Source organism: Apis mellifera, linkage group LG8 (assembly GCF_003254395.2).
Source record: "Apis mellifera strain DH4 linkage group LG8, Amel_HAv3.1, whole genome shotgun sequence".
Taxonomy (NCBI): Eukaryota; Metazoa; Arthropoda; class Insecta; order Hymenoptera; family Apidae; genus Apis; species Apis mellifera.
In genome coordinates this window covers 10364512-10391975 of record NC_037645.1, presented here as the reverse complement: position 1 = coordinate 10391975, position 27464 = coordinate 10364512, and the positions used below count along the sequence as shown (strand labels likewise).

General features: G+C 33.2%; 1 protein-coding gene across 16 annotated transcripts in view; it reads right to left on the bottom strand.

Moving 5' to 3' along the window:
• The window catches only part of LOC552709 (polypyrimidine tract-binding protein 2), a 547610-nt gene that overhangs the window by 21033 nt on the left and 499113 nt on the right, over positions 1-27464 (bottom strand). For all 16 annotated transcript variants that reach the window (XM_026442196.1, XM_026442199.1, XM_026442201.1 and 13 more), the window contains 2 exons: positions 5997-6048; positions 2182-2240 (listed from right to left, as the gene is read on the bottom strand). In XM_026442196.1, the coding sequence (XP_026297981.1) occupies positions 2182-2240; positions 5997-6048 (111 nt within the window). The remainder of the gene's footprint in view (positions 1-2181; positions 2241-5996; positions 6049-27464) is intronic.

The following is a 27464-nucleotide window of genomic DNA, read 5'->3' as shown; positions in this document are numbered from 1 at the left end:
CAGGAATTGTTTGAACAAGCGAAGGGATTAGAAAGGAATTGAGTGGCTTCTAGTGATGAGTTGGTTTGCTTGTATTTTATACGAAAAGTACGGATTTTGGGAGAGAAGAAGGAAATACGGAGAAAGGAGAGGTTCTCGTTTAATTTGAATTTGGCGCGCGCGGTGGCGCTTCGATCGATCGGTAAAAAAGAATTCAACATGGCGTCGAGGGCAAATTGCCTTAATGCAAAGTCTCGAAAGATCTCGAGACTTGCGATAATAATAATCGGTTTGAAATTGTTAATCCTCGTTTCTCGAAATTCTTCGCGAAGATTATTTTTTATACGGATGATAAATTGGATCGGGGTATAGACGCGATTAAAAGGGCAAGTTGAAACGTCGATATAATAAAGTTCCATTTATAGAGGGTAAAGCTGGCTGGCTAACAGAAAATGGAAAATTATACAGAATAACATTTTTCTTCGATTGACTTTAGAATTCTATAAACTTCGATCGGTTCGAGCTCGTTCGAATAGAATCGGGACTTATATCTAAGAGGATTATCATGAAAAAACAGAGTGATAAAAAACAGAGGGGAAAACAGAGGGGATAAGAGGTTGGAAAATAGTAAAAGTCGTCGGGTTTCGACTGGGAATCACTTAAAGCGTCTCTGCGAATCAAGATTCTTTCCGGACCGATGTATGGAATGAAAAAAAAAAATAAAAATAAATCTTCCTCCTTTACAACGAGAACAAGAATTTTCGCGATCGATACGTTAATATTATTATATCTTTTTTTTTTTTTTCAATCCTTCGACAATAAAATTCGTAACAAGCTGATTTTAAACGCACAAATATACGAAAGAACGATCTGTAAATCGAATTCAACGCTTGGAATATCTTTCGTTGTTCGATGAAAAAAAACTTTGACAAAAATTATTCGACGTAGAAGAATTGGACCACCCCGTATATGAAAGTAATACATAATCATAATCCATAATAAAATACTGATATATAACACCGAAAACATTTGATTTGGACGAAACACCGTGTAAAAATTGCGACAAAATTTCGTTGCACGGCTTGATAAACGCGAATAACTATCGTGTAACACGAATATCGAACTATTTTTGTTCACACGTATATCTTATTGATTTGCTCGAACTTTCGCTCAAAGCAAGGACGACAAAATAATTGTATTTGTATAGAAAAATTAACTTTATGATTATATAAGATTTTGTGAACGAAAAAGTAGACGCATCTTCTTATTTCTATTAAACTTTCTTCTCGATGAAAGAAAAAAATCAGGATGAATTAATTATTCGAAATTCAAAAAAGTCTAACTCGAATTCGAGCGAAAATAAAAAAAAAAAAGAAGGGATCGAAGATCGAAAAATTCGGACTCTCTCTCTCTCTCTCTCTCTCTCTCTCTCTCTTTCTCTCTCTCTCTCTATATATATATGTATGTATATAACTCGAGAGTAACCGCATCGAGTAAGCTGTTGCAGTTAATTTTGAAAGGGGATGTTTATTACAGGAAACTGTGGACTGTTGGCCGAGCTTCCGCGGATTTCTATTCGAGTGGCCGAATTAACGTTCGTTAACGAGCACAATCTCGCGACAGAATTTCGGACCAGAGATCGTGGCGAGGATAGAGGTTTGATAAGAAGGGAGGGTAGTGATGGTTCTTGTGGAGGATTCTTCAAGTGGTGCGAGTGGTTTTTGAAACTGGTCCGACTTTGCTTGTATTTTCTTGTGAGATTTGCGGTTACTTAATTCTTAGGGAGAGAAAAAGAAAAACCTCTGATAATTCTAACTCAAGAATAAAACAAAATAAAGATCCGATTCGTTGTTGAGAATCGAAAAAAAAAAAAAAAAGAATAGAAATATAACGGGAGGGAAAAGAAAAAAAAATCGTTATGTTTCGTTATTATTATTTTTTTTTTTTTGAGAGGAGAAAAGAGATTAAAATTTACATCATTCGCCCTCGCGGCACCTGGACCTTCTAATGGACGACACTTTGGCTGGTATTTCCACGAAAAATTTCGATCTGTCCCATGGGAGAACGGGGATAAACAATGGGGCCGCACGAGAAACACGGTTCTCCAGAGAAGCGAAGAAGAAAAAGGGGGAGGAAAAAAGGGAAGGTAGGTAGAAATTTTTGTATACGTTTATGGTGAAAAAGTTAAAATGGAATACTCACGAGTTTGGCGGTTTGCGCTGACAGCATGTCGGCGTATTGTATTAGTGCCTGGAAAGTATCTGAAACAAAGGAAAAAGAAAAAAAAAAATATTAGATTGGATTGCTGGACAAATTTTTGGGGTGTAATAACGATAAAAGGGTGAGAGGAAAAAATATATCATTAAACATAAATAATTTGATTTACGAGAATAATTGTTTTAATAAAATATCATAACATTATTATAAAAATAATTATTTTATAATAATAATAAAGATCTTGCAAAAGAATTTTAATTCCAAGCCCATCTTCCAAATCGTTCGAATCAATTCCACCAAGCGCTTAGGTTGCTTAAAACAAAAAATTTAATTTCTCTTAACCTCTTTGATGGAGTAGAAAGATTAAATTAAAAAAGTTTCGTTAAAAAACTTTCCTTGGAAGAATCTGTTTATGGAAAAACAAAAACCCATTCTCTACCTATGAAAACGAATCCCTATATACAATATCCTATACGAATGAAAATAATGAAAAGAATATACGAAACCAGGGATTATCGTTCGATATTCGAGAGCAAATGCCATTCTCACGGTGGTTTGCATCGGTGAAAATTAAATAAAAGCCGAAAATTAAATGGAAATAAAGGGGGATCGGTCTGGATTCACTGGTAATATGTTGTGACAACGGTCACATTTTTTCCCCTCTATGGAACAGAATTTTTATTATCCCCCCTCCTCCCCCGATCCCACTCCCCGATCCACGATCAAATAACGATGGAAATTGAATAACGTTGCTACCGGCAAAAAATTCGATCTCGTTGTTGCATTATATAGCTAATAAAACGTTTTTTCATGCATTTTTCTGCCTTTTCCATTTTTTTCCCCCTTTTTTTTCTTTTTTTTTTTTTTTTAGCGAAAGATCCGATCAACATCGACAGTTAGTTTTCCGTCATTTTCTTTTATATATGTATTTTCCTTTTTCGCTGTTATTTTATAATACTTTTATAAATAAAGGGAAAATGATATTGATTGATAAAATTCGGTTTTGTGATTATATAAGAATATCGAACATAATACACGTTCTATACTAAATTCTATACTCTATACAATTTCAATGGCATCATGCTATATTAGATTCACATAACTTCCAAGATGTTTCATATTAGATTTGTACAATCGGTACAATTTTTCTTTGTTAAATTTACAATAATATTTTGATACTTGTATTGTTTTATATTACATTATGTATAAATTTGCGTCCTATACTCAATTCAAATTCATTATGGATTCCATTAGATTTAGTTCATTCGAATAGCACGCGCTTCTAATCCTATCCAATGCTATAATTTTCGACTAATAAATTCTCAATAACAAATTCTCGATAATCGATTCCTTTAACAGACTATATATAACTATATTATATCGTTTGCATAAGAAATTAAAAAAAAATCAGAAGATCTTGATTATTCAATTTTCAAGACATGATTATTCAATTTTCGAATCTTCACTCATAACTGTTTTTAATGTTTCTCCTTGCAAAGAGATTTCAAAGTATTGAGAAATGCCAAGTTATCTTATATTTATAAAATGCCATCTTTCTTCTTTATCCTCTTCTTTCTTTGTTTTTCAAATGTGGAATCAGCATTGTGGAATTTTTTAATTTGGATTTTTCATTTGTACCGACTTTCGCGGGTAAAATGAAATTTTCAAATACCTAATTTACGAAGTTACAATTGGATAAGTTCCCCCTCGTGAATTTTCAATTGACAAATGTTCATTCGGTGGGCGAAGTTTTGATTAAGGAAATATTTTCATTACGATATTTCGCGAGCGATGAATTTTCAATTTTTAAACTTCCAATTTCGAAATTTCTCCCAATACCTTTCACTTTCTAGAGTTTTTAAAAGTTTTTAATATTTGTACAACTCTAAAGTTCTTGTTTTCGCGTATTTAATCTCTAAATTTGAATTTTTAATTACCATAAAAAATATTCAAGGAAGAAAAAAAAAATCTTTTCGATATTATGATTTTAAAAATTATGTTATCCGTTCCTTCAACACGATATACGATATACAAAATATTAGCTCGAACACATCATCTTATAATTATATATTTCTCTTCGAAATAAATACTATCAAACTGTGCAAAGTAACGAACATAAAGGAAGAAGGTACAAAAAAGGAAGAAATAAAGAACCTAATCAAAGAAACAAAAACTAAAAAATTCAAAAAAAGAGGCAATTGGAAATTGAACGAACGAATAGCCACTTGACCGAATGAAACTTTAATTGGACACTGAATGCTTCTTCGCTTTAATTTAGGCCTCCGTGATTTCGCCAATCAACCGCTATTTGTCTCAAAGCCGTCCTCTTTGAAAATTTCTCGTCCCTTTCAATCAAGGACAACAGCCTCTTTTGTTCGATCGAGCGTCCATTGATTGAACGTCTTTTGGACAACCAATTGTCGCCAAGAAGCAAGGTATCGATATTGTTTTTTAACAGCCAGCCATATTTTCTTGCTTCTCATCCTCGAACGTAATTGGTAATCTCGTTTCTTCGGGATGTATATAGATCAGTGAGCGAGATGGTGAGCAAGAAATAAATTTAAATTGTTATCTCGATATCGAGATTTGATACTTGGGCTGGAATTAACGAAACGTAGAGGAACGTGATAATAAAAGTTTGAGAGGAAATTATACGAAATTATACGAAATATATTTTGCAACAGATCGAGAGATATATCGTGAAAGATTTAAGGAGAGAATTTTAAATTTCATTCTCTGTGAAAGTAATTGGACAAAGGAAGGAAATTTTATTGGATTTAGAGAAGACGCAGAGAAGATGAAAATAAATAATTGATCGATGTCGTATTTGAAAAAAAGTATATAACGACGTCCATTTTGTTATTGCAACGGTTCTTTCGAACATCTCGAAAGTAGAAAGGAAAGAAAAAGTTGCCACGACACGAAATAAAATATTCGAGAATTTTACCAAGTCTGAATCGGTCTGAATTTCTAACTGGTATTTTTACCCGGAACGAAGCATGCTTTTATCCAACTGGTGTCTAAAAAAAAGAAGAAGAATATCGATCTCGAAATTTGTTCCTCGTCAAATCGCAAAGAGAGAAAGAAAAAAGATTCGAGGCTGAAAAAAAACATTTACATTCAAGAAACGAATTTTATTTAACGCGTCAAACTCTCTGATCCCAACAACATCCGATCGAGTATCCGACTACATTCTAGATCGAGAAGCTTCTTCTCGAGGATCAACGAGAACAATCAATTTCAATCCTTCGTCGAGGATGTTACAAATGTACAAAGGAATTAAGGGAGTAGGTACATATTTCTGGGACACCCGGTATACTCGAGTGGCACCGAAGGTACTAACGGTGTCGACGTCGTCGAGGCAGAATACACTTCAAGTGTACACTGAAGTACTAAAGTGCCGTGCATGTCTGCCAGCAAGAGTGGCGTCTATACAAGGTGGCCCAGTAGCTATTGCACTGGAGGAGGAAAACAAGAGCCACTTTGAAATGTTCGAAATCCGTCAGTCTTTCTCGGTTCTACTCCTACTTTCTTTCGAGGTGTACGTGGAAATTTTTCAATGGAAACTCGCCGCGGAGATAGAGATTCTAGAATTTGTCATCAAAAAAAAAAAAAAAAACAGCTTATATTATATTTTTCTCTCTACACAAGTATCGATCACGAGATCGAGTAATTTTAATTAAAAAAAATCACGAGAGATGATGCTTCGTTTCCATAATTAATATAAAAGAAATAGTTTCAGATTCTTTTTTTTTTTAAATAAAATAATTCGTTATTTCAAAATAAAAATAAATACTTACTGTTCTTCGTGAAAGTGACGATTTTCAGCACCTTGCCGAAACGTGTGAATATCTGGAACAGAAATAAGAAAAAGAAATTAGAAGGAATCGGGAATTGTTGTTCAGCCATCGACGTGGCTATAATCGTCGCACAATCGTCGTATTGTTAGGACACAACAATAACACAATTGGCCATCTTCCTTCTCTTGTCACAATCTCTACAACAACAGAAGGGGGCAAAGCAAGCAAGCCTCGGGAAGGAAGGAAGGAAGGAAGGAAGGAGCAAGCCCACATGATCGTTCGAAATTGGTACTTGGTACAGGTGATTGCCAAGGCTGCGTGCAGGGGCAAATATTGGCCTTTGCTATTATTAATTCGATCGTCTGGCCCACTCAATCGGCTATATGTATGATAATGACGGCGATTCGGGGCCGATGATTATCAACCCGTGGCGTACATGCAACGTAAGCAACGAATTTTCGAGCACGCTTCGCCGTTGCTTCCAGCCACGATAACCCTTTCGGGATTCGATATATATATGTGTGTGTATTGTGATAAGATAGGATAAGAATAAATGAAAAAAGTGTGGAATTTTTTTCATTTAAAAAATTTCTCCTTTTAGAAGAGAATTAGAAATCTCTATTTTTCATAAATATTTTATCCTTTCAAAATTTTTTACTCTTCCTGTGTAATAACTTTCGTTTCAACTTCGAGCAGAAATCTTTCCACAATTTTCTAAATCAAAATTCTTTACCATTTCCTTTCGTTCGTGATGGATAATCAAAATTCTCCCTATAAAATGATATATTTTCTTTCTTCCACACATGACAAAGCAACGAGCAGATCTCGTCAGAGATGGGACGAAGAGGAATGATGTATGTGTATATATATATATATATATGTGTGTATTATAAGAATAAGAAGTCAAATAATAGTGAAAAAAGGTAATTTTTTTAATTTAAAAAATTTTTCCTATCAGAAGAGAATTAGAAATCTTTATTTCTCATATTTTATCCTTTCAAAATTTTCTATGTAATAATTCAAATTATTCTCTTATCATTTCCTTTCGTTTCTTTTGAGCAGAAATCTTTTAATCACTCAATTTTCCACAATCTCCAATCTTTTAAATCAAAACTTGACGAGCATTCCTATGAAACGTATGTAAATATATTTTTTTTCTTCTACGCACAACAAAGTCGACAAAGCACGCAACGAGCAGATCTCGTCAAAGATGGGACGTGGAAGAGGAGTGATGTATGTGTATATATGTATGTGTATTGTGAAGATAAGAAGTCGAATAACAGTAGAAAAAGGTAATTTTCTTAATTTAAAAAATTTTTCCTATCAGAAGAGAATTAGAAATCTCTATTTTTCATAAATATTTTATCTTTCCAAAATTTTTTACTCTTCCTATGTAATAACTTTCGTTTCAATTTCATCAGAAATCTTTTAATCATTCCACAATCTCCAATCTTCTAAATCAAAATTCTTTATCATTTTGTTCGTGATCGATAATCAAAATTCAATGAGTATCCCTACGAAACGATTTTTCTTTCTTCCACGCACGACAAAGTCGACAAAGCACGCAACGAGCAGATCTCGTCAGAGATGGGACGAAGAGGAGTGATATATGTGTATATATATGTGTGTATTAAGAAGTCGAATAACAATGGAAAAAGGTAATTTTTTTAATTTAAAAAATTTTTCCTATCAGAAAAGAATTAGAAATCTCTATTTTTCATAAATATTTTATCCTTTCAAAATTTTCTATGTAATAATTCAAATTATTCTCTTATCATTTTCTTTGGTTTCAACTTCGAACAGAAATCTTTTAATCACTCCACAATCTTCTAAATCAAAATTCTTTACCATTTCGTGATCGATAATCAAAACTCGACGAGCATCCTACGAAACGATGTATTTTCTTTCTTCCACGCACGACAAAATCGACGAAGCACGCAACGAGCAGATCTCGTCAGAGATGGGACGAAGAGGAGTGATATATGTGTATATATATGTGTGTATTAAGAAGTCGAATAACAATGGAAAAAGGTAATTTTTTTAATTTAAAAAATTTTTCCTATCAGAAAAGAATTAGAAATCTCTATTTTTCATAAATATTTTATCCTTTCAAAATTTTCTATGTAATAATTCAAATTATTCTCTTATCATTTTCTTTGGTTTCAACTTCGAACAGAAATCTTTTAATCACTCCACAATCTTCTAAATCAAAATTCTTTACCATTTCGTGATCGATAATCAAAACTCGACGAGCATCCTACGAAACGATGCATTTTCTTTCTTCCACGCACGACAAAATTGACAAAGCACGCAACGAGCAGATCTCGTCTTGTCAGAGAGAGAGGAGTGATACGTTTAATCGAGCGTGATAACGCTGCAGTTATTATCCCTGAGACAGAGATTAAAATTTTAATTGCAGCTGGTTGGACCCTCGTCGTGTCGCCTGCCTACTGTTCCACTTTTCCGTTCTCCACTTTTTTTCTCGGCTTGTTTCGCGGTTTGGATGGATAAAAATACGGCCGATCCTTTTGTTGTTTATGAGAAAAACTAATTACCCGAGCTTTAGGGCGCATTTAAACGAGAACGAGCGAGCGAGCTCTTTAAACGTAGACTCGTCGCTCTCTCGCCAACTTTCTTCTTCTTCTTCTTCTTCTTCTTCTTCTTGCCGTGACGTGTTGTGTGTCAACCGCAGTGCGGTATTTAATATGAAAAAAGATTTTTAGCAACAGTGGATTCCAACGAATGAAAAAAAAAAATTTCGAGAAGAGAAGATTCGATTTTTACGATGAACGGTTGATTTCTTCTTTTTTTTCCGCGAAAGTCGATCGAGAAATTAAAATTGTATTCCACATTCCACGTTTATCTATTTAATTAACGTAACACTTTTAATTATCATAATCCATCGGTTTGATCGAAAGGATTAGGTAAGGGATTAAGTCGTTTTAAAATATCATTCAATTAGACGGACGGATATTGCAAATTGTAAACACTTTGGTTTATTATTAATTAGGTTTTAAATTTTTTGCCGCATTGAATGTCAATTATGTAAATACAATTATTGCGAGAATCATTATTCGAAGAAAAAAAAGAGGAAAACGTGATTATTCTCGAAAATATCAATCTTACAAAAAAAAAAAAAAATGAAAGCGATGAAAGATGAAAGTGACTATAATTAAATATAATAAAAAAAAAAAAATGAAGCGAAAAACGTTATAGTTGATTTAAAAGAGTACCATAGATCAAATGTAAATACTTCTCTGCCTGAATGCTTGCCTGTCCCAACCCTTTCTCCTCCTCCCAACTCTTCCCCTCCTCTTCCCCCCATTTTCATCCATCATCCTCTTTATTTTTCAACGCGTCGGATTTATCGTAACGCCGGGGAAAAAATATAAATTCTTCATTCGAGCCGTCACAACGGCTCGATATTGAATATTCGATGAGAGAGTTAAAACGCGTGACACTGCCTGCATTAGCTATCCCTCTCCCTCCCCTCCCCCCTCTCCTCACGTCGATGCGATTCCATTCACATTTGCAGATATTTCTCGCGTCGTCCCGCCGCCATGCATTTTTATGAGATTTCAGTTATTTACCGACGGAATTACCCACGTTTCGACAAGGAAATAATAATGGTCAGTAGACCACATTACGCACTATTGCTTTGTTCATTCTCTCTCTCCCTTTCTTTTTTCCACTCGATTTCGTGAAGAAAGCGCGTGAAGATCGTTGGTTTGGATAAGTATGGTTAGTTCTTTTATTCCTTTTTTTTTTTTTTAAATGGATAAATTGTCGTGGAAATTTCGTCCATCGATTATATATATATATACAGTGATACAAATATTTTTGATTAAATGAAAAATGATTATAATAATAATGCACGATAGTTTTGTAGAATAGAAGATTTTGAAAGAGGATTTTTTTCATTATTCGAATTTCTAAAAGTGGAAATTTTTTTATGAGATAAATTTATTATTATTTACAGATTTTATAAAAATTATTCAAAAAAGTGTTTGAGCGAAACCAATCGTTAATTAACATTAAAGATTGAAATGAATAATAATCGAATTAATTTCAAAGATTTTTTTGAATTATACAGTTTTAAGGTGTATGTGGATGAAAAAAAGGAGGAGGGGAGGAAGAGAAGGAGGAAAATGATATATCAAATTTCGCGGATAAAAGTTCTTTATCTTGTTCGTTTCATATGAAATTCTAATTCATACGTTTCGAATGTTGCCAGATAGTTAGATAATGATTTTTATGAAATTTAAGTTTTAACGATGTAAACGTAACGATAACGTTTCATGTGAAAATTTTTTTAACGAGCCACTCATTTCCCCTCATATCGGATAAATCATGACCAATTAGCGTACTGAAAAAGAAAACGAGGGAAAAAATATTACTTCCGTATATCCCGCGTATTAAAATAGTTGGTGCAATAAAGTTGTTATCTATTCGCTCGTTCGATATTCGATAAAAATAATTAGAGGATCAATTATAAAAATATACTCGGATTACCATTAATCCGATATATAATAAAAAAAAAAAGAAAGAAAAAAAAAGTATTTCATCCAATTTCAAATCCGATATATATTTATATCCGAATTTTATATTATATCAATTTACGAAATTTCATTTTAATTAATGAGAATTTATTTATTTTTCAGAAGCGTATCTTTTTTTCTCTCTTTCTTTTTTTTCTTTTTTTTTTTTTTTTTAAGTATTTAAACAGCTTTCAAACGCAGCAGTAGCTCATTCAATGAAAAAAAATACTTTCGAGACTCAAAGGATTAATTTTTCTTCCATCATAAATTTATAAAATCAAAGGATAAATAAATAAACAAAACAAAAGCGAAAGTTGAAAGCTTCTCGAAAAAGCATTAAACACATAAAATCAATAGGATCTCTGTGGAACCATTTGAGCGCTAATTATTTAAGCTCGACTCTTATTTCCCCGCAAACGAACCACAGTGAGAGCGTTCTCCCTCTCTCTCTCCCTCTCTCTCTCTGGCCAATGGATTCCGCGAAATTAACCAGAAAATGAACAGAAACAACAGTAGGCGGATGCGCGTAAAGTATCGCTAATAACAATAAAAATCGCCACTTTCCGCCGCCAAATGCTCATTATCGTTAATATTCTCGATGGCTCGTTTTTAGGCTAATTGCACACAGATTCGAACGTATTCTCCAAAGTGGAATCGCGTGTTTAACATTTATTCGCCTCCAGTCATCAGGCTTTTATTATACAATCATTATTACTCTAAGAAAATATTTAGATTAGAAGAAAGACACAAGTTTTAGGTTATTAAACAAATAATAATGTAAACTAATAATTATTAATAATTAATTAATCCTTGGAGAAAGGGAGGAATTATATTGTGTCAGCTTTTAAAATTTCATCTTTTAACATTTATTCGGCTCTAGTCATCAGGCTTTTATTATACAATCATTATTCTAAGAAAACATTTAGATTAGAAGAAAGACACAAGTTTTAGGCAAATAATAACGTAAAATCATAATTATTAATAATTAATTAATCCTTGGAGAAAGGGACGAATTATATTGTATCAGTTTTTAAAATTTCATCGACTCTTCTTTCAAAGAATAGTAAGAAAATTCCTTACTTAACGACAACACGTTAATAAAATTTTTCTTCAAGTTGATTAAAAAAAACAGACTGTTCAATGTTAAATAATTCAACGACGAATCGCTGCGAAATATTCCAATGGACGAAGTTGGAAGCATGGATGCTTCCTGTTTGAAATGCCGTTTGTTTCATCCCGATACGAGTTCCGGTTCCAGAGATATCATCGTCGGAACCGAATCATAATTTTTCTCCGTTTCTCGCTCGCATTTCCCGCGCATCGAGCGTGGCCGCTATTCAACGATATCCCGCTGAGTCAACGACTTCTATCAGCGAGTACTCACTTCCTAGAGTAGGCCAAGTAGTCACTGACCACTATCACTTTATGCTTGTACTTTTGAAACCGTGTATCTCGGGAACGCATTAAGATATCGATTTAAAACAAACCGATTTTTTAAGGGCATTGCTTCGTCTGTTTATCTAATACGGAAAAGACTCGAAGAAAAATTTTTAAATTATTAGATCCATTATATTTTTGAATATGCGTTTCTTGAAATAATATAGATAAATTAAGTCATTGATCTGTAACACTTTAGATATAGAATTTTGCAAATCTGTATTTCTGGAATGCATTGAAATATCGATTTAAAACAAACCGATTTTTTAAGGACATCGCTTCATCTATCTAACACGATTCGAAGAAAAATTTTTAAATCATTAGATGCATTGTATTTTTAAATATGCGTTTCTTGAAATAATATAGATAAATTAAGTCATTGATCTGTAATATTTTAGATATAGAATTTTGCAAATCGGTATCTCGAGAATGCATTGAAATATCGATTTAAAACAAACCGATTTTTTAAGGAAATCACTTCGTCTATCTAACACGATTCGAAGAAAAAATTTTAAATTATTAGATGCATTGTATTTTTAAATATGCGTTTTTTGAAACAATATAGATAAATTAAGTCATTGATCTGTAACACTTTAGATATGAATTTTGTAAATCGGTATCTTGGGAACGCATCGAGATATCGATTTAAAACAAATCGATTTTTTAAGGATATTGTTTTGTCTATCTATCTAACATGAAAAAGAATTGAAGAAAAATTTTTAAATTATTAGATCCATTATATTTTTGAATATGTTTCTTGAAATAATATAGATAGATTAAATCATTGATCTGTAACACTTTAGATATGAATTTTGTAAATCTGTTTCTCGAGAACGCGTCGAGATATCGATTTAAAACAAACCGATTTTTTAAGGACATAAAAAATCGTCTATCTACGAACAGATTTCGAGGAAAAATTTTAAAATTATCACAAGATTTTCAAGTTCGACTCGTTGCTGCTTTTAACACGATATCCATTTCTTTGAAGAAATGTTTAATTATATATATCTCTGGTCACGAGATCGCATTTATAGAAATTGAATAAGAAAAATTGAACGAACGTTTCCCGGCCAGTATAAACGCTTCCGGATAAAGCAACCGACGTAATTAACGAAAATCGAGGCCGGGTGCAATCCCGGGCGCTCGGCCCGATTCCGATTGCATTTTCGAATTCCAGGGAATCGATGATATTTCTTTCGCCGGCGGCCACGATTCGCGCGCGGTTTTGTTTAATTATTGCCGACGGTTATTTCGTCTGCTCGCCACGGTTATTTCGCTATCAGTGACGGGCAATTTGCCTGCCGCGTTTTTCAACCGATTGACCCCTTCCTCCTTCCTCCTCCTCCGTCTATCTATCCGCCCCTCCACCTCCTCCCCCGGTTCGACTCGACCGGTTTCATCGCGGCGACGAAACTATGATCGCAAATTAATGGAAGGAAAATTCGTATCGTTCGTCGGTCGAGATTTCTATTAATCGATTCGTATCGGAATCGTATTTACCGACCGAGTTTGGACTTTAAGGAAAGAAAGTTACTAGATCGGTGCGTGATTATTTCTCGGTTTAGAAGAAACGATTATTTTTAATTGGGGAGGAGGGGGAAATTGTAAATATCCATTGCAATTATTCCAAATCGAATCGCGAGAATATTGATAAAAATTGCGCTCCAAATGTGTTCCCTTCTCTCTCTCTCTCTTTCTCTTCTTCGATGGTAAAAATTACACTATTGTCGTTTGTCGAACGTGCGAGCTTTTGAACGGGTTGATTTCCCGCGGGATTTTTTCGTTGAAAGCTCGAATATCTCGGCCATCTCGGGATCGACGTGGATATTACGGCGATTGAATACCGTATGGACATAATTTATCCCCCCTCCCCTATGCGGAAATTCATACACGTTAATATCCTTAAATCCTCAACCATTTCGATTAATTCATACGATGATTATTCTTACTTTTACTTTAATCTTTAAGCAATTTTTAATTTAATAATTCGGTCAATCGAGTCTAGAGAGATTCTATTCTATCGATTTTTACGAATATATTCGATCCTTTCTTTCCTTTCTTGCAATTTCAATTTTAATTTTTCGAGAAAAGCTTACGACTTACGACAATTTTGTGTGCGGGGGAAAAAGTATATGGAACGTTGCACTTTTTATACCGTTTTATAAAAATACATAAAAATATTCCAACCGGGATACAAGCATCAAAATGATTTATTCGAGACGGGAAATGAAGCAGAGGTTTTACTACACGTTCCCCTACGTTATTTTAATTTTTTTTAACAACTTCGTATTACAACCCAACAACATTGCATAAAATTAAAATACAGTTTACGAGGGTGAAGTTTGGAAAACGTAATTTTTCGTTTCGCATCTCTCTCTCTCTATTTTTCCACGATTTGTCAATGCCCAGGGAGGAGTAGCTACTACGTCGGTTGATTGAACATTTATCCGCATCATGAATACGTCGTTGTCGAATACGTCGTTTTTCAACAACAACAACGAAAAAAAAACGTATTACATATCGTTTGTTTGATACGGCGGAGGAAACTGGGCGAGGGAGGGAAAGAGGGAGGAAGAGGAGGGAGAACGAGAGGGTTGGAAATGGAAATGGGAGGATAAAAAATTCAACGGCACTCCGCGGTTACGTTTAATTAAAATACAGACAACCGGGGCCTCGATTTTTTTTCAATAAATATCCGCCGCCGCTTTTATCGCGTTTGACGTCACTTGGAAACTCCACTTAACACCGTTAATGTGTTTGTTATTGTCGCACCTGTTTTAATATTTAACGCGATTCCGACGATCTCCTCGAGTTTTTTTTTTCTTCTCAACTTTTTCTTTCTTCTTCTTCTTTTTTTTTTTTTTTTTTAGTGAAACATCAACGCGAAACTCGTGAAATGAACGTGCGATCACGTTTATATATGATTAGAATTTTTTCAGAATTTAAATTTAAAAATAATAATTCGAATTGGAAATCGAGGAAAGAAATTTGCAGCTTGGTTTATTTAATATATAACGTTTGTACATATAGAGCCACGATAATAGATAAAATAAATTAAAACTGCCAAAGTCTCATAAATACTCGAAGCTCTCCTCCCCCTCCATCCCCATTGAATTTTTCGAAAGAACTCGGGAAAGATAATTCGTTTGGGGCACACCAGGGAATGCTTTATTATCCGACTCCTTATTGTGTCATCATTTCCACCCGACTGGCTTCTAGCAGCCACCGAAATGGACTTTTGTCGTTGTCGATGAAACGAGAAGGGGTGGCGGCAGAGTCGTTTAAGAATTTTTCGCTCGAGTTTGTCGCACGAATCGAGATCCTGCCACCACCGATGAGAAAACTTTCGCGGAATCGACCTTAAACTTGCAACTGTAAATTGGAGGACGTGACTCGAGCATTTTTTTCGTTTTTCCCTTTCTCTCTTTCTTTCTTTCTTTCTTTTTTTTTCCTATCCTTTCGTTGATTTTTATTAGGACTCGGACTCGTCGAGGGACGAGCTTCGAAATTGATATGGATCAATGGTGGGCGAACAAGTTTGGAGAACTATCAATTGGTTAATATTATCATTCAAAATTAAGGCAAGAAATTCTTTGTAATCCATTAAATGAATAGTTTTAAACATGATTCTCAGAACTTGATACAGTTAAAAGAAAAAAAATGAGATATTTGAATTTTATAAATTTATCATCATTACATTATTTTGAAAATTCTTTTCTTTTTTAAACACTCATATACGTATTATTATCCAGAGAATTAATTTTTAACGCTTGATTGGATTTTTCGATTAAATATCGAGCGCAAACGCGAATTAATTGTGAACTTTTATCAAATAAAAATTAAAAATGAAAAATTCTTTCGAATATAATAAATTATTTTTACACGCTCTTTACGTATATGTGTATACAAATTATGATCCAAAAATAAACTAAATGAAGGTAACGACAATTATTGCGAAATGGTATAAAAAAAAAAAAAAAGAAAGGTCGTTGCAAAATGGGTAACGATAAAAAGAGCACGACACGTGCTCGTAATTAAACACAATCACGTGTGTGTCCTGTGACAAAACATTTTCCAATAAACCTTCACTTTCAATGCTTTTCAATTAACCGACCTTTTCACCGTGCAAAAATTTCTCTCCATTACGTGTCTCGTTATTTAAAAACGATTTCCTTTAACGATATTTCTCTCAAAACACCAATTTCTGCTTGACGAGGCCATTGACTGCTTGATCGATATAATGTTCGATTATGTCCAACAATTTTTTTTCAGAAATTTTTCCCTTTTTGCATAATGCGGATATAAAGAATTTTACGTTTAAATAATCGAAAGAATCGAACAAAAAGAAAAATAATCGATTCACGTATTGATATTACCAAAAAAAAATTTATAGTTTATTTTAAAATTGGTTTAATTTTTTATCGATCATTCGTAAGCTACAGATGAAGGAAAAAATATAAAATTCAATCGCAGATATTATATTTTAATTACATTTCTCCCTTCATTTATTTTTTTCCCCTATTATTACTATTATCGAATGGGGAGAGAAAAAATTAAAATTGCGATCGATGGACAATTCGATTCCAACAATTTAACAAATTTTAAGCTATTTTATTTAGGAAGATTTAATAAACATTTTTCTCATCGATCGTTTTCAATATTTCCATTGATATTAATATCGTATTTCACGTCTACTACTCTGAAACTAATATCGGTATCACGAAACGCCTCAAAAAATAAAAATATTTAAAAAATAAAGAATTTATAAAAAAAAAAGGAAGCAAACACGCGTTAAAAAATTCATAGAAATTTTCAGATTCATACGGATTGTTCACTCTTCTGCCGACAATGCTTGTCCATTGATCGTCAAATCACGTCACTGTCAATATAGTCAAAATATAGAGGAGCAATTTCAATTTGAATCGAATATCCATAGGAATCGATTCAACTGGTTAAAAGTACCAGAATACGTAATACGTTTAAACGTACGCTTATCCGTTAAAATCTACAATATTATTCCACATACGAAACGAAATCGATCCAAACTATTTTTCGATGATTCGATGAGGTTTACAAATATTTCTCCTTTGTAACGCTGTTCCTTTGAAAAGAGACTCTTTCTTAACATTTCCATGTTGCATTATTAACATTTCTTGCAAATTAATCAATCAATAATTAACATTCTTCTTCGAATTCATCAATCTCCAATCTTATTACTTATCATACGTTCATTTCTTTACACTGTTATTCTTATTATCTCATCTCATTTATTTACTCCGATAAAATAGATCCGCAGAAAGAATACTCGAAGAAATTTGAAAAGAAAAAAGAATCATTCACACAAAATTTTTCCCTCTCGTAATACGATAATTTAATTTTATAAATATATTCGAGGAGCTAAAATAATAATTGTACGTATATATACTTTAATTATAAATATAATTTCATTCAATATAACTTTTCTATCATTGGCAGGTCAGGAAAATCCCTCTTATCCTCCTGCCATCCCCTCTTCTTTCCACCAGTGAACAATAATATCAGGTAGCAGAGGAATAGAACATCTATATACGTCTTCTCGAACGCTGCCAATCAAAGGCAGGATCGACAACCCTCGCCCAATTCCATTGCCAACAACAACAACCGTGACAGGAAGAAGGAGAGACAGAGCGAGAGAGAGAGAGAGAGAGAGAGAGAGGGAGAGAGGAGAGTTCATTTATCGAAACGATGGCCGTTTAACGATCTCGAGGGGGGTGAGCAACCCCCGGCCCAACCGTGGCAAACGTTGTCCCTTTCACGGCCATCTCGTGGCACGCACCGTCGACGGTGGCCGCGCATGTACATATTGATCGATGTAACAGTTATTAATTCCCGTTCTCGATTATCGACGCAACCGTCTCTTACTGATGCAATAACGCCCCAATAATAGTAACGTAATTCCGCTCCCAGTGTCCACGATCCCGGGGATTATTCGTGGACAGGGCACGGACAAGGTGGCGAGAGTTTTTTTTTTTTTTTTTCCTCTTTTTCAGATTCGGGTCAAATTTTCCGTTTCACCGGGTGTCCCGTTTCAATCCGCTCGAATTTCTATTTGAAATTGTTGACAACGGTCGAGGAAAGATTGGAACAGGGAGGGGGAAAAATTTGAACTCGAAAGCCGGGGGTAATATCGGGTTTCTCTGGTTTTAGATCAATGAAGATTGATCGTCGCGTTCCTTTTTTCTTTTTTAGATTCGTCTAATTTTGATCGCGTTTAAGAATTTAGGTGGAAATCACGCGATTTAAATTTTGGTTTAGATTTTAATCGTATCGAAATCGAATGTTTATAATGTAAACAAGTAACTTTTGATCCTTCTTAATTATCTTAAGAATTTTTGTAAATACGTGTCTTTAAGAATTTAGGTGGAAATCACGTGATTATATATGTTTATAATGTTTGCTATTATTATTTGCTTATATTATTATTATTATTATTATATTATTATTTGCTTATATTATTTGCTATTATATAATGTAAACAAGTAGCTTTTGATCTTTCTTAATTATCTTAAGAATTTTTGTGATTTAGATTTTGGTTTAAATTTTAATCGTATCGAAATCGAATGTTATATGTTTATAATATTTGCTATTATTATTTGTTTATATTATTTGCTATTATATAATGTAAACAAATAGCTTTTGATCTTTCTTAATTATCTTAAGAATTTTTGTAAATACGTGTCTTTAAGAATTTAGGTGGAAATCACGTGATTTAGATTTTGGTTTAGATTTTAATCGTATCGAAATCGAATGTTTATAATGTAAACAAGTAGATCTTTTCATCTTTCTTAATTATCTTAAGTATTTTTGTAAATACGTGTCTTTTTATTATTATTATTATTATTTACAAGCTCGTAAGATTAGTATTCGTAAAAATGATGGGAGGGGAGAGAAGGGGGAAGGGATATATCTCTATGGTAAACGATATTGAAATTTATATTAAAATTTATCGTATTTATGTTTACGAGAATCAGGATATTTTCTACAAATATTGTTACTTGGTAAAATCCCCCTAAAATAAACCGGCAATTTTCATAACTCCGACAACAATAATTAAAACAACAAATCCTCCAAAATGAATACCGAATCCGTAATAAACACTTTCATATAATCAAAAGCGTGTTACGCGAGGCGGACGAGTGAATGAAATAATTTATAATCCTATCACAATAACCGGCCACGAGCGCGATACATATTTTTAATCCTTATTAAAAATTACACGTTATATAGCAAAAATATACAAACTTTACCGCAGTTTTACCAGAAAATAATCTCATCGATCATCCATGATACAAATATCTGTATTTCGTATATTTTCTCCCTCCCTTTCTCTCTCTCTCTCTTTCTCTATCTTAATTCTATAATAAACGGAGGAATGTTTCATTAATTGGAACAGAACACCCTATCCCTGGGGCAAAGACTGAGATAAAAGAAAGATAAAGCCAAAATGTAAAATTAACAATATAATTAAAAGGTAGTAGTAAAATTAACAAATAAAGATTAATCCTTTAATTCTTAGATCAAATTAGATAAAGTAAGGGGAGCTTAATGAATTGCGTGTCAACTCGATGTATTTACAGTTAATGCATAACCTCGGTATACATAAATAAAAAAGAGAGAGAAAGAGAGAGAAACGTTATAAACAAAAATAGTTTCATTCAATTCTACGTTAAAATTCTAATTTAAAACACGATGTATCGATTTAAATATATTTTAAAAATATCGTTACGAATTAATTCTTCTTGGAGAAACGTTTTCCAATAAGAATTTCATCCCCAGGTATTATAATATAAAATATAGAATATAAAAACGGAATAAAAATTAGTTCCATGGAAGGCGTACGCCTGAGAAATCTCTTGATCCAACTTTGGCGCCCACGAGAGAACAAAGATAAAGATGAAGAAATGACGAGATCGTTCCACAAACATTTCCCCCCGAAATTTCTCTTTGAATAAGAGAAAGCGTGGAGGGGAAAAAAAGGGACAGGGGAAAAAGAGGAATCGTTCGCCATTTAAAGGGACTACACGCATAAACGTCAAAAGAGCGACGTTTACGTTTTCTTTCGAGTAGCATTTCCAGCCTAGGACTCGGGGAACGTGTTCAGAGAGAAATTACAGGGTTGAAACGACCGGTTTCGAGGATGCCATGCCGCTTTACGACCGTCTATCCACCGACTGTATAATCCGATTTACCGAACGAACTCGCCTCCATTTCTGCTTACCTTCCACTTTCTTTCTCTTCCCCTTCTTTCTCTTCCTTTCCCAAGCCATCTTACTTACTCTTGCTTCGCAACAGGGATGATTTTTCACGGTTTAGCTATGGTAACCGATCGCCTCTTCGAGGCTGATGGCCCTTTTATTTCCTCTTTCCAAATGACGAGTTGAACGGATAATTAAAGGATATCCCTTCTGGCTTCGTTTGCTTACATTTCGTTCATGGGGGATACATTTTATCCTTCGATTTTTCTTCCATGGAAATAAATTTTCGATAATCTGATCGAAAAGTCTTTGAGAAGAATTTTTTTTTTTGTATACAGGATGATTTGAATCAATTCATGAAGTAATTGATTTTTGAAATATTTAGAGAGAATAAGTGCTTGTTTTTTTTTTGGAGAAAATTGAAATTAGATTAATAAAAAAAAGTTATACAATCGGTGAAATTTTATATTTTTGAATTTAAAACAATTTTGTTATCAATGGTTTATTCATATCCATATGGGAAATGAAATAACTTTACTCGAATTTGAAAAACTTGTTCAAGCTTTTTTCTGAAAAACGAAATCTCCCAGGCAATTTCGTTATTTTCGCTCGTACCATGAATTCCATCTTGCATCGAACGATTTTAATATTTCTGGTTCAACTTTTATTCTTCAGATGGACGATCTGGATTGAACGCATTTAATTTCTTTCGAATAAATGCTCGAATTAAAGACCGCGAAATCGGTGATTCTCGGGGGACTTGCACTTTCCATTCCACTTCGATGCGAAATCGGGGAGGAGAAGGAGGAGGAAGGGGTGCTTCGAAGTGACGCCATGAAAACTTGGTAATCCGACGGGGCGCTATTAGTCACCGCCTTAAAATTTCTAATGATCCGTGAAGTTAACGAAACGTATCCTATTAAAGGAGCAATTGATCATGGACCAACTTTTAATGGTTCCCTCCTCTTCTTTATTGTCGATTACTCTTTGGTCTGGCAACAATGAAAAAAATCGCCTTCATAGGGGATGCTTTCTTTTTTTCTTTCTTTCTTTCTTTGATTTGTACTTGTTGAACAATAAAAGAATTTTCTTTAATTACAATGGATACTTCCAATCAAATAATTATTCTCCTTGTTAAACTATAATTTCTATGGACGGATACTAAATTGACGAAAAATAAAGATAGATTTGAAGTAGGTTAAAAAATGGTGGACTATTAAGGACTGCGAGGGATTTGCATATAATGTAAATCGATTATTCGGATACAAATGGTAATAGGGCCATTGGATCTCGCGGACTTTTTCATTCGTTATTAAATTTTTCGCGTTCCAACTCCACGGATATCCGCTCCCCTCCCTCCCCTTCTCTCCTCCGTGTTTCAATATTTGCAGATTTCTTTAAGTTGTCCCGCATCGATTTCATTTAAATTGCGAGGATTATATTCCTCGACAAAAGGATTACGATCGAGGCAGTTATCCAACTCGTGGAAAATTCTGATTTAGCTTCAGCTTTCTCTCTCGACACGTTTGACATCTCTGTAATTTAATCCACCGTAACGTTACCAAGCATTTCTCCTCTCATGATTCGAATACGTATCGAGCAGTTTTTTAATATTACAAATAAAAAAATAACGTATTTCAAATAATATTACCCGTCCACGTATTATTGTTTATATATATATATATATATATATATAATTAATTAAAGGAAAATGCACAATTTTTTAACCGTACGTTTCTCACCACGAAATATGCAAATTTTCGTCGATAATCTCATTCACTCGTATTTAATTACAATTAAACAGAAATTGCGGTTTGAATAATGCAATGGAATTATCCATTAAATTAATATTAAGCTAATGTGAAACTAACGCCCCAGTATTAATTAATCATGATTATCTATCACTTTGAAATGACATAAAAGAAAAAAAAAAAAATCTAAACGAATAAAACGAGTGAAGGATAAAATTGGAAAAATTTTATTCAAGCAATATCGTTTAAAACTCAGCATGAATTATTATCCGTATAATTCAAAGTGAAATCTAATAATAAAAATATTCTAAAAAAAGAAACTTTTTGAGCATCTTTGTAGAAACGAATTCATAATCAAGCAGCGAAAAATTAAAAAAAAAAATAATAAAAAGATATATTCAAAAAATTTCACCCTTTTTTTATCTATTCCTTCACCAAAACTGAAAATAAGATAATCCAATTGCAATTAAAATTTTCCTCCCGTGAAAAGTGTCACGATCTCAAAAATTTACATTCCTTCGAAATATCAGTCGCGAAACAAACGACTCGACTGACAAAATTTCTCACACGATCCAATTTCAAAAATTTATTTCCCTTCGAACACGGAAAATTTTTCCAAACACTGGAAGAAGAAAATTTCTCCTTCGAAATAAAAAAAAAAAGAAAAAGAAATGTCTCTCAAATACCATGGAACTCTAAAACGGATACCTTTGCAACACCCACGACGTGCACAAAAGCGGCGGAGTAGCGTTTCCGGTCAGCGGGCAGCGAGTCGACTTAGCGCGATGGTTGGGAGAGCTAATCTTTCGGAGCGATCGCGATGCGTGTAAATCCGGCGTCGAAATCGCCGCGTAAGCCTACTTACGCGGCCAAACAACGGCCAATGCCGCCTCCTGTAATCCAACCGTGTTTTCTACTCGGTCCATTATCGGCTTACCACCGCCCCAACTTCAAAAAGTTCGAATTCGAGAATCGAAATCTTCTTCTGGACGGATCTTTCGAACGGTATCGAAGATGTCTCCCTGTCTTTCGCAATTTCCAAAACTTTTTAGGATGCGATTTTTCTTTTTTTTTTTTTTTGGATCGAAGTACATCGAAGCTTTCCCGCGTTAAATTATTCGTACGATGGCACAACAGAAAGCGTGTGGTTTTATTGGGAGGAGTATCGAAGATTTAAGGAGGGAATATATTTTTTTTTTTCGAGAGGAGAATGAAGAAATAGGAAAATGTTTCTTGGCTTCTTCTTCGTTTCCCAAACTCGAAGAATCCCTTTAAATTTTTGAATATTATTATTCAGAAAATTTGAAAACGTCTTACTTTTCATATCTCGTATCCCTAAATATAAAAACCGAGATAAATCAAAGATAAGCTAAAATAAACAAAGAGAATCTTTTTCGGAGTTGACAAATATCCTCCTCCCACGTTCGAACCGAAAAAAACCTTATTTCCTCTCGCGCGTAAAAAGGGGAAAGCGAAGGAAACAAAAAAAAAAAAAGAAAAAAAAGAAGAAGCAAAGAGCGCTTTTTACGACACACTTTCCATTTTTCCTCGCGAACCCGCGAACTCTTCATTCAGAATCTTTCTAAAAGCCACCTCCCTCTCTCTCTCTCTCTCTCTCTCTCTCTTTTTAAACTGTATTCAACAAAAAAGACACGACACTCAGCCGGAAAGGGTTCCCAAATTCGTGGACGAATGCAGCACGTGTATCGTTCGATCGAACGACCGAATTCCTCGTTTTCCCAAAAATGGGCTGAAAAATGGGCGGCCCTTTAATCGAAAACGGGCGTTTTCAATTAAACAACACGTTACATTACACGTTACATTTCCCGTGTCCCATTATCAACTTCATTATTATTTATAATAATGAAGTTCGATCGATTCGAAAATTAATAATTTTGAACGGCACGAATACGCGAAATAAATAAAATGTAACGTGAAATTGTCGACGGGGGAGAGGGGGGATGATATTTGTCACGATACAATTTCTCTAATTTGTTTTTAAAGCAAATAAAATGTAAATTGTTTAATTGTTGCGGAACAAAGTCACAAACAACAATTTCTTTACTTCTTCCTGTCGAGTTGGATCGAGAGGTTTACGAATTATTGATCGATTGAATTAACTCGTTCGAGGGAACGAATGATTTTTTCCAATATATATCTTCTTATACTCTCTTCGAGTAATTCTTGGAACAATGAAAGAGAAAAATGAAAGAAAGAAGAGGAGGGGGAAACGAAACGGAGCAATCATTTGCTATTTCATTTTGTACGTATATACATCGATCTATATATCTCTCATTTCGCTCTTATATTTTTAACAAAAAACTGTACCGTATTTACAATAGGCATTGTCTTTTACATTTCCTTTATCCGAACTTTTATTGCACATTTCCCCACGGTGAATCGCTCTTTTGTTCCTCTTCCTTTTCTCTCCTATTCCTCATCCTCTCTTCCTCCCCTTTCCTTTTTTTCACTATGGTGCAAATTTTCTGTTTTTTCGTATCGAAAATGATCGACACGGGAAAAACGAGAGAGAAAGTTGTGTACGATAGAACACAGCGTGCGCTGATGTCGGAGGATTCCTTTTCGAGATCGATTTCTCGATAAGCGAAAATTCTCGAAACATCGCGATATCTTTTTTTATCGCGGTTCAGCGATCAGATTCGTTCGAAAAATTGAATTCGTATCGTTAATTAATTGGCTGACTTTATTAAATTTATTTATTTATTAAATTTATGTAAAAAAAAAGTAAAGGATATTCAGAGTTCAGAAGAGGGAAATATTTTACTTTGGAAAAATATCAGTGAATATTATATATTCCGTTTATGAAAAATTTATAACTTTTAAATTAGTATCGCTGCGGTATTATAAATAAGTTGCGCGGTGCAGAGGATTCGTAAACCGATCAATGAAAAGGTATTTTTATTATTCGAATTTTCGACAAATAATTGATTAAATAATTATCTTGATATTTTATATATAATAAATCGACACGATCGATCTGAGCCTATTTTTAAATAATTGCGACTAACATTAATTGTCTTCCGAATTCTTCACATTATCAAAATTAAAATTCTCCAATTATTTATTATAATTTGTTAAATATATCAATATTTTAATTTATTATTTTATATTTTATAATTTTTATAAAATTATAAAATAATAATATTTTATAATATTTTATAATTTATATTTTATATTTTAATTTATTATTTTATATTGTTTTATTATAATTTGTTAAATATATTAAAATTTTGTTCTCCAATTGTACGAATTAGTATCGAGAAGGAATGAATCTTTTTTAAAAAATTGTTAAAAAAAGATGAGAAGTCATCCATAATATAGAACATGCTTCTTTAACATTTCTTTATCATTATCATCATTATAATAGTGATTGAATAATGATAATTTTAATCGACTCGTTAATCGATTACTATAATCTTCAAATCTCGTTAAAAATTTTCTTTTTCAATTGTATGAATTATCGAGAAGGAAGGGATTTTTTATTCGTTAAAAAAAGACGAGAGATCACTCGTAATAACCATAAAACACGCCATTATCATTGTTACAACAGGCAGAATAATACTTTGGTAAATTTAATCGACTCGTTGATCGATTATTACTATAAATCTTACTTATTAAATTCATCAAAAATTTTGTTTTCCAATTGAATTATCGAGAAGGAAGGAATCTTTTATTCCTTAAAAAGAGACGAGAGATCCATAATATTATAGAACGTGCTTCTTTAACAACCATTATCATCATTATAATAAGCAGAATAATGGTAATTTTACTCGATTACTATAATCTTATTCGTTAAAAATTTTCTTTTCCAATTGTATGAATTATAGAGAAGGAAGGAATCTTTTATTCGTTAAAAAGAAACGAGAGATCGTCCATAATAACTATAAAACACGTTTTTTTAGCAACCATTATCATCATTATAATAGATGGAATAATATTTTGGTAATTTTAATCAACTCGATTACTATTATAATCTTCTCATTAAATTCATCAAAAATTTTCTTTTCCAATTGCATGAATTATCGAACGAATCTTAATTATTCGTTAAAGAAAAAAAAAAAAAAAAAAAGATAAGAAATCATTATAATAGGCAGAATAATGCCTTGATAATTTTAATCAACTCGATTTCTACTATAATCTTACTCATTAAATTCATCAAAAATTTTCTTTTGTAATTGTATGAATTATCGAACGAATCTTTTATTCGTTAAAGAAAAAAAAAAAAAACATAAGAGATCATCCGTAAGACACATTTTTTATTTTTTAACAACCATCATCATTAGAATAATGCCTTAATAATTTTAATCAACTCGTTAACTCGATTAATATTATAATCCTACTCATTAAATTCATCAAAATTTCTTTTCCAATTGTATAAATTATCGAACGAATCTTTTATTCATCAAAAAAAAAAAAAAAAAAAAGATAAGAAATAATCCGTAGAACAAGTTTATTTTTTTTAACAACCATCATCATTATAATAGGCAGAATAATGCCTTTATAATTTTAATCAACTCGATTACTACTATAATCATTAAATTCATCAAAAATTTTCTTTTCCAATTATATGAATTATCAAACGAATCTTTTATTCGTTAAAGAAAAAAAAAAAAAATATAAGAAATCATCTATAAGATACGTTTTTTATTTTTTAACAACCATCATCATTAGAATAATGCCTTGATAATCAACTCGTTAACTCAATTACTATTATAATCCTATTTATTAAATTCATCAAAAATTTTCTTTTCCAATTGTACGAATTATCGAATCTTATTTAAAAAAATCGTACGAATCTTTTATTTAAAAAAAAAAAAAAAAGATCATCCGTAACATCGTAGGACACGCTTTCTCTTTTCCCTTTTTTTTAACAACCATCATCGTCATAATAGGCAGAATAACGGGGCGGTAATTTTAATCGAGTCGTTAATCGAGCATCGTTCAACGTGATTAATCGGACGCGAGAATCGGTTTCTGCGCTCGGTACAGGTGAATTAATTCAATAACAACGCCCGGTTCCACGTTGCATAATTCCCGCGCATCGTTAATTGCTATTCGTAATTCCGTAAATATGTAATCCACCCACCCCCAGGAGTGGTGAGGGGAGAGGCCCCGTTTCCTTATTACGAATTCGTAATGCAAAATTGGTGCGACGAACCGTGTAACGCGATCGCTCCACGCAATTGCGTGTTCCAATGACTTCGCATTATGACAATCAATCGCTCGTTTTCGTCCTTGCTTCGTTGCAACCGCGCTCGCTGCGCCCTTCAATTAGAATTAATTCGAACACGGCGACATAATCTATTCGTAATCTATTGATACAATGGGGGCTGCTGTACGCTGTATTGCATTGTATACACCCAATTGCAAAAATTCCCATCTACACTTTGTGAACGCGTTCGATATCGCGCGACACAATCGACGGGGCATCCCACGTGTCATAAATTTTGTTGCACAATTCGCGATGCATGTGGATTGCATATTTTA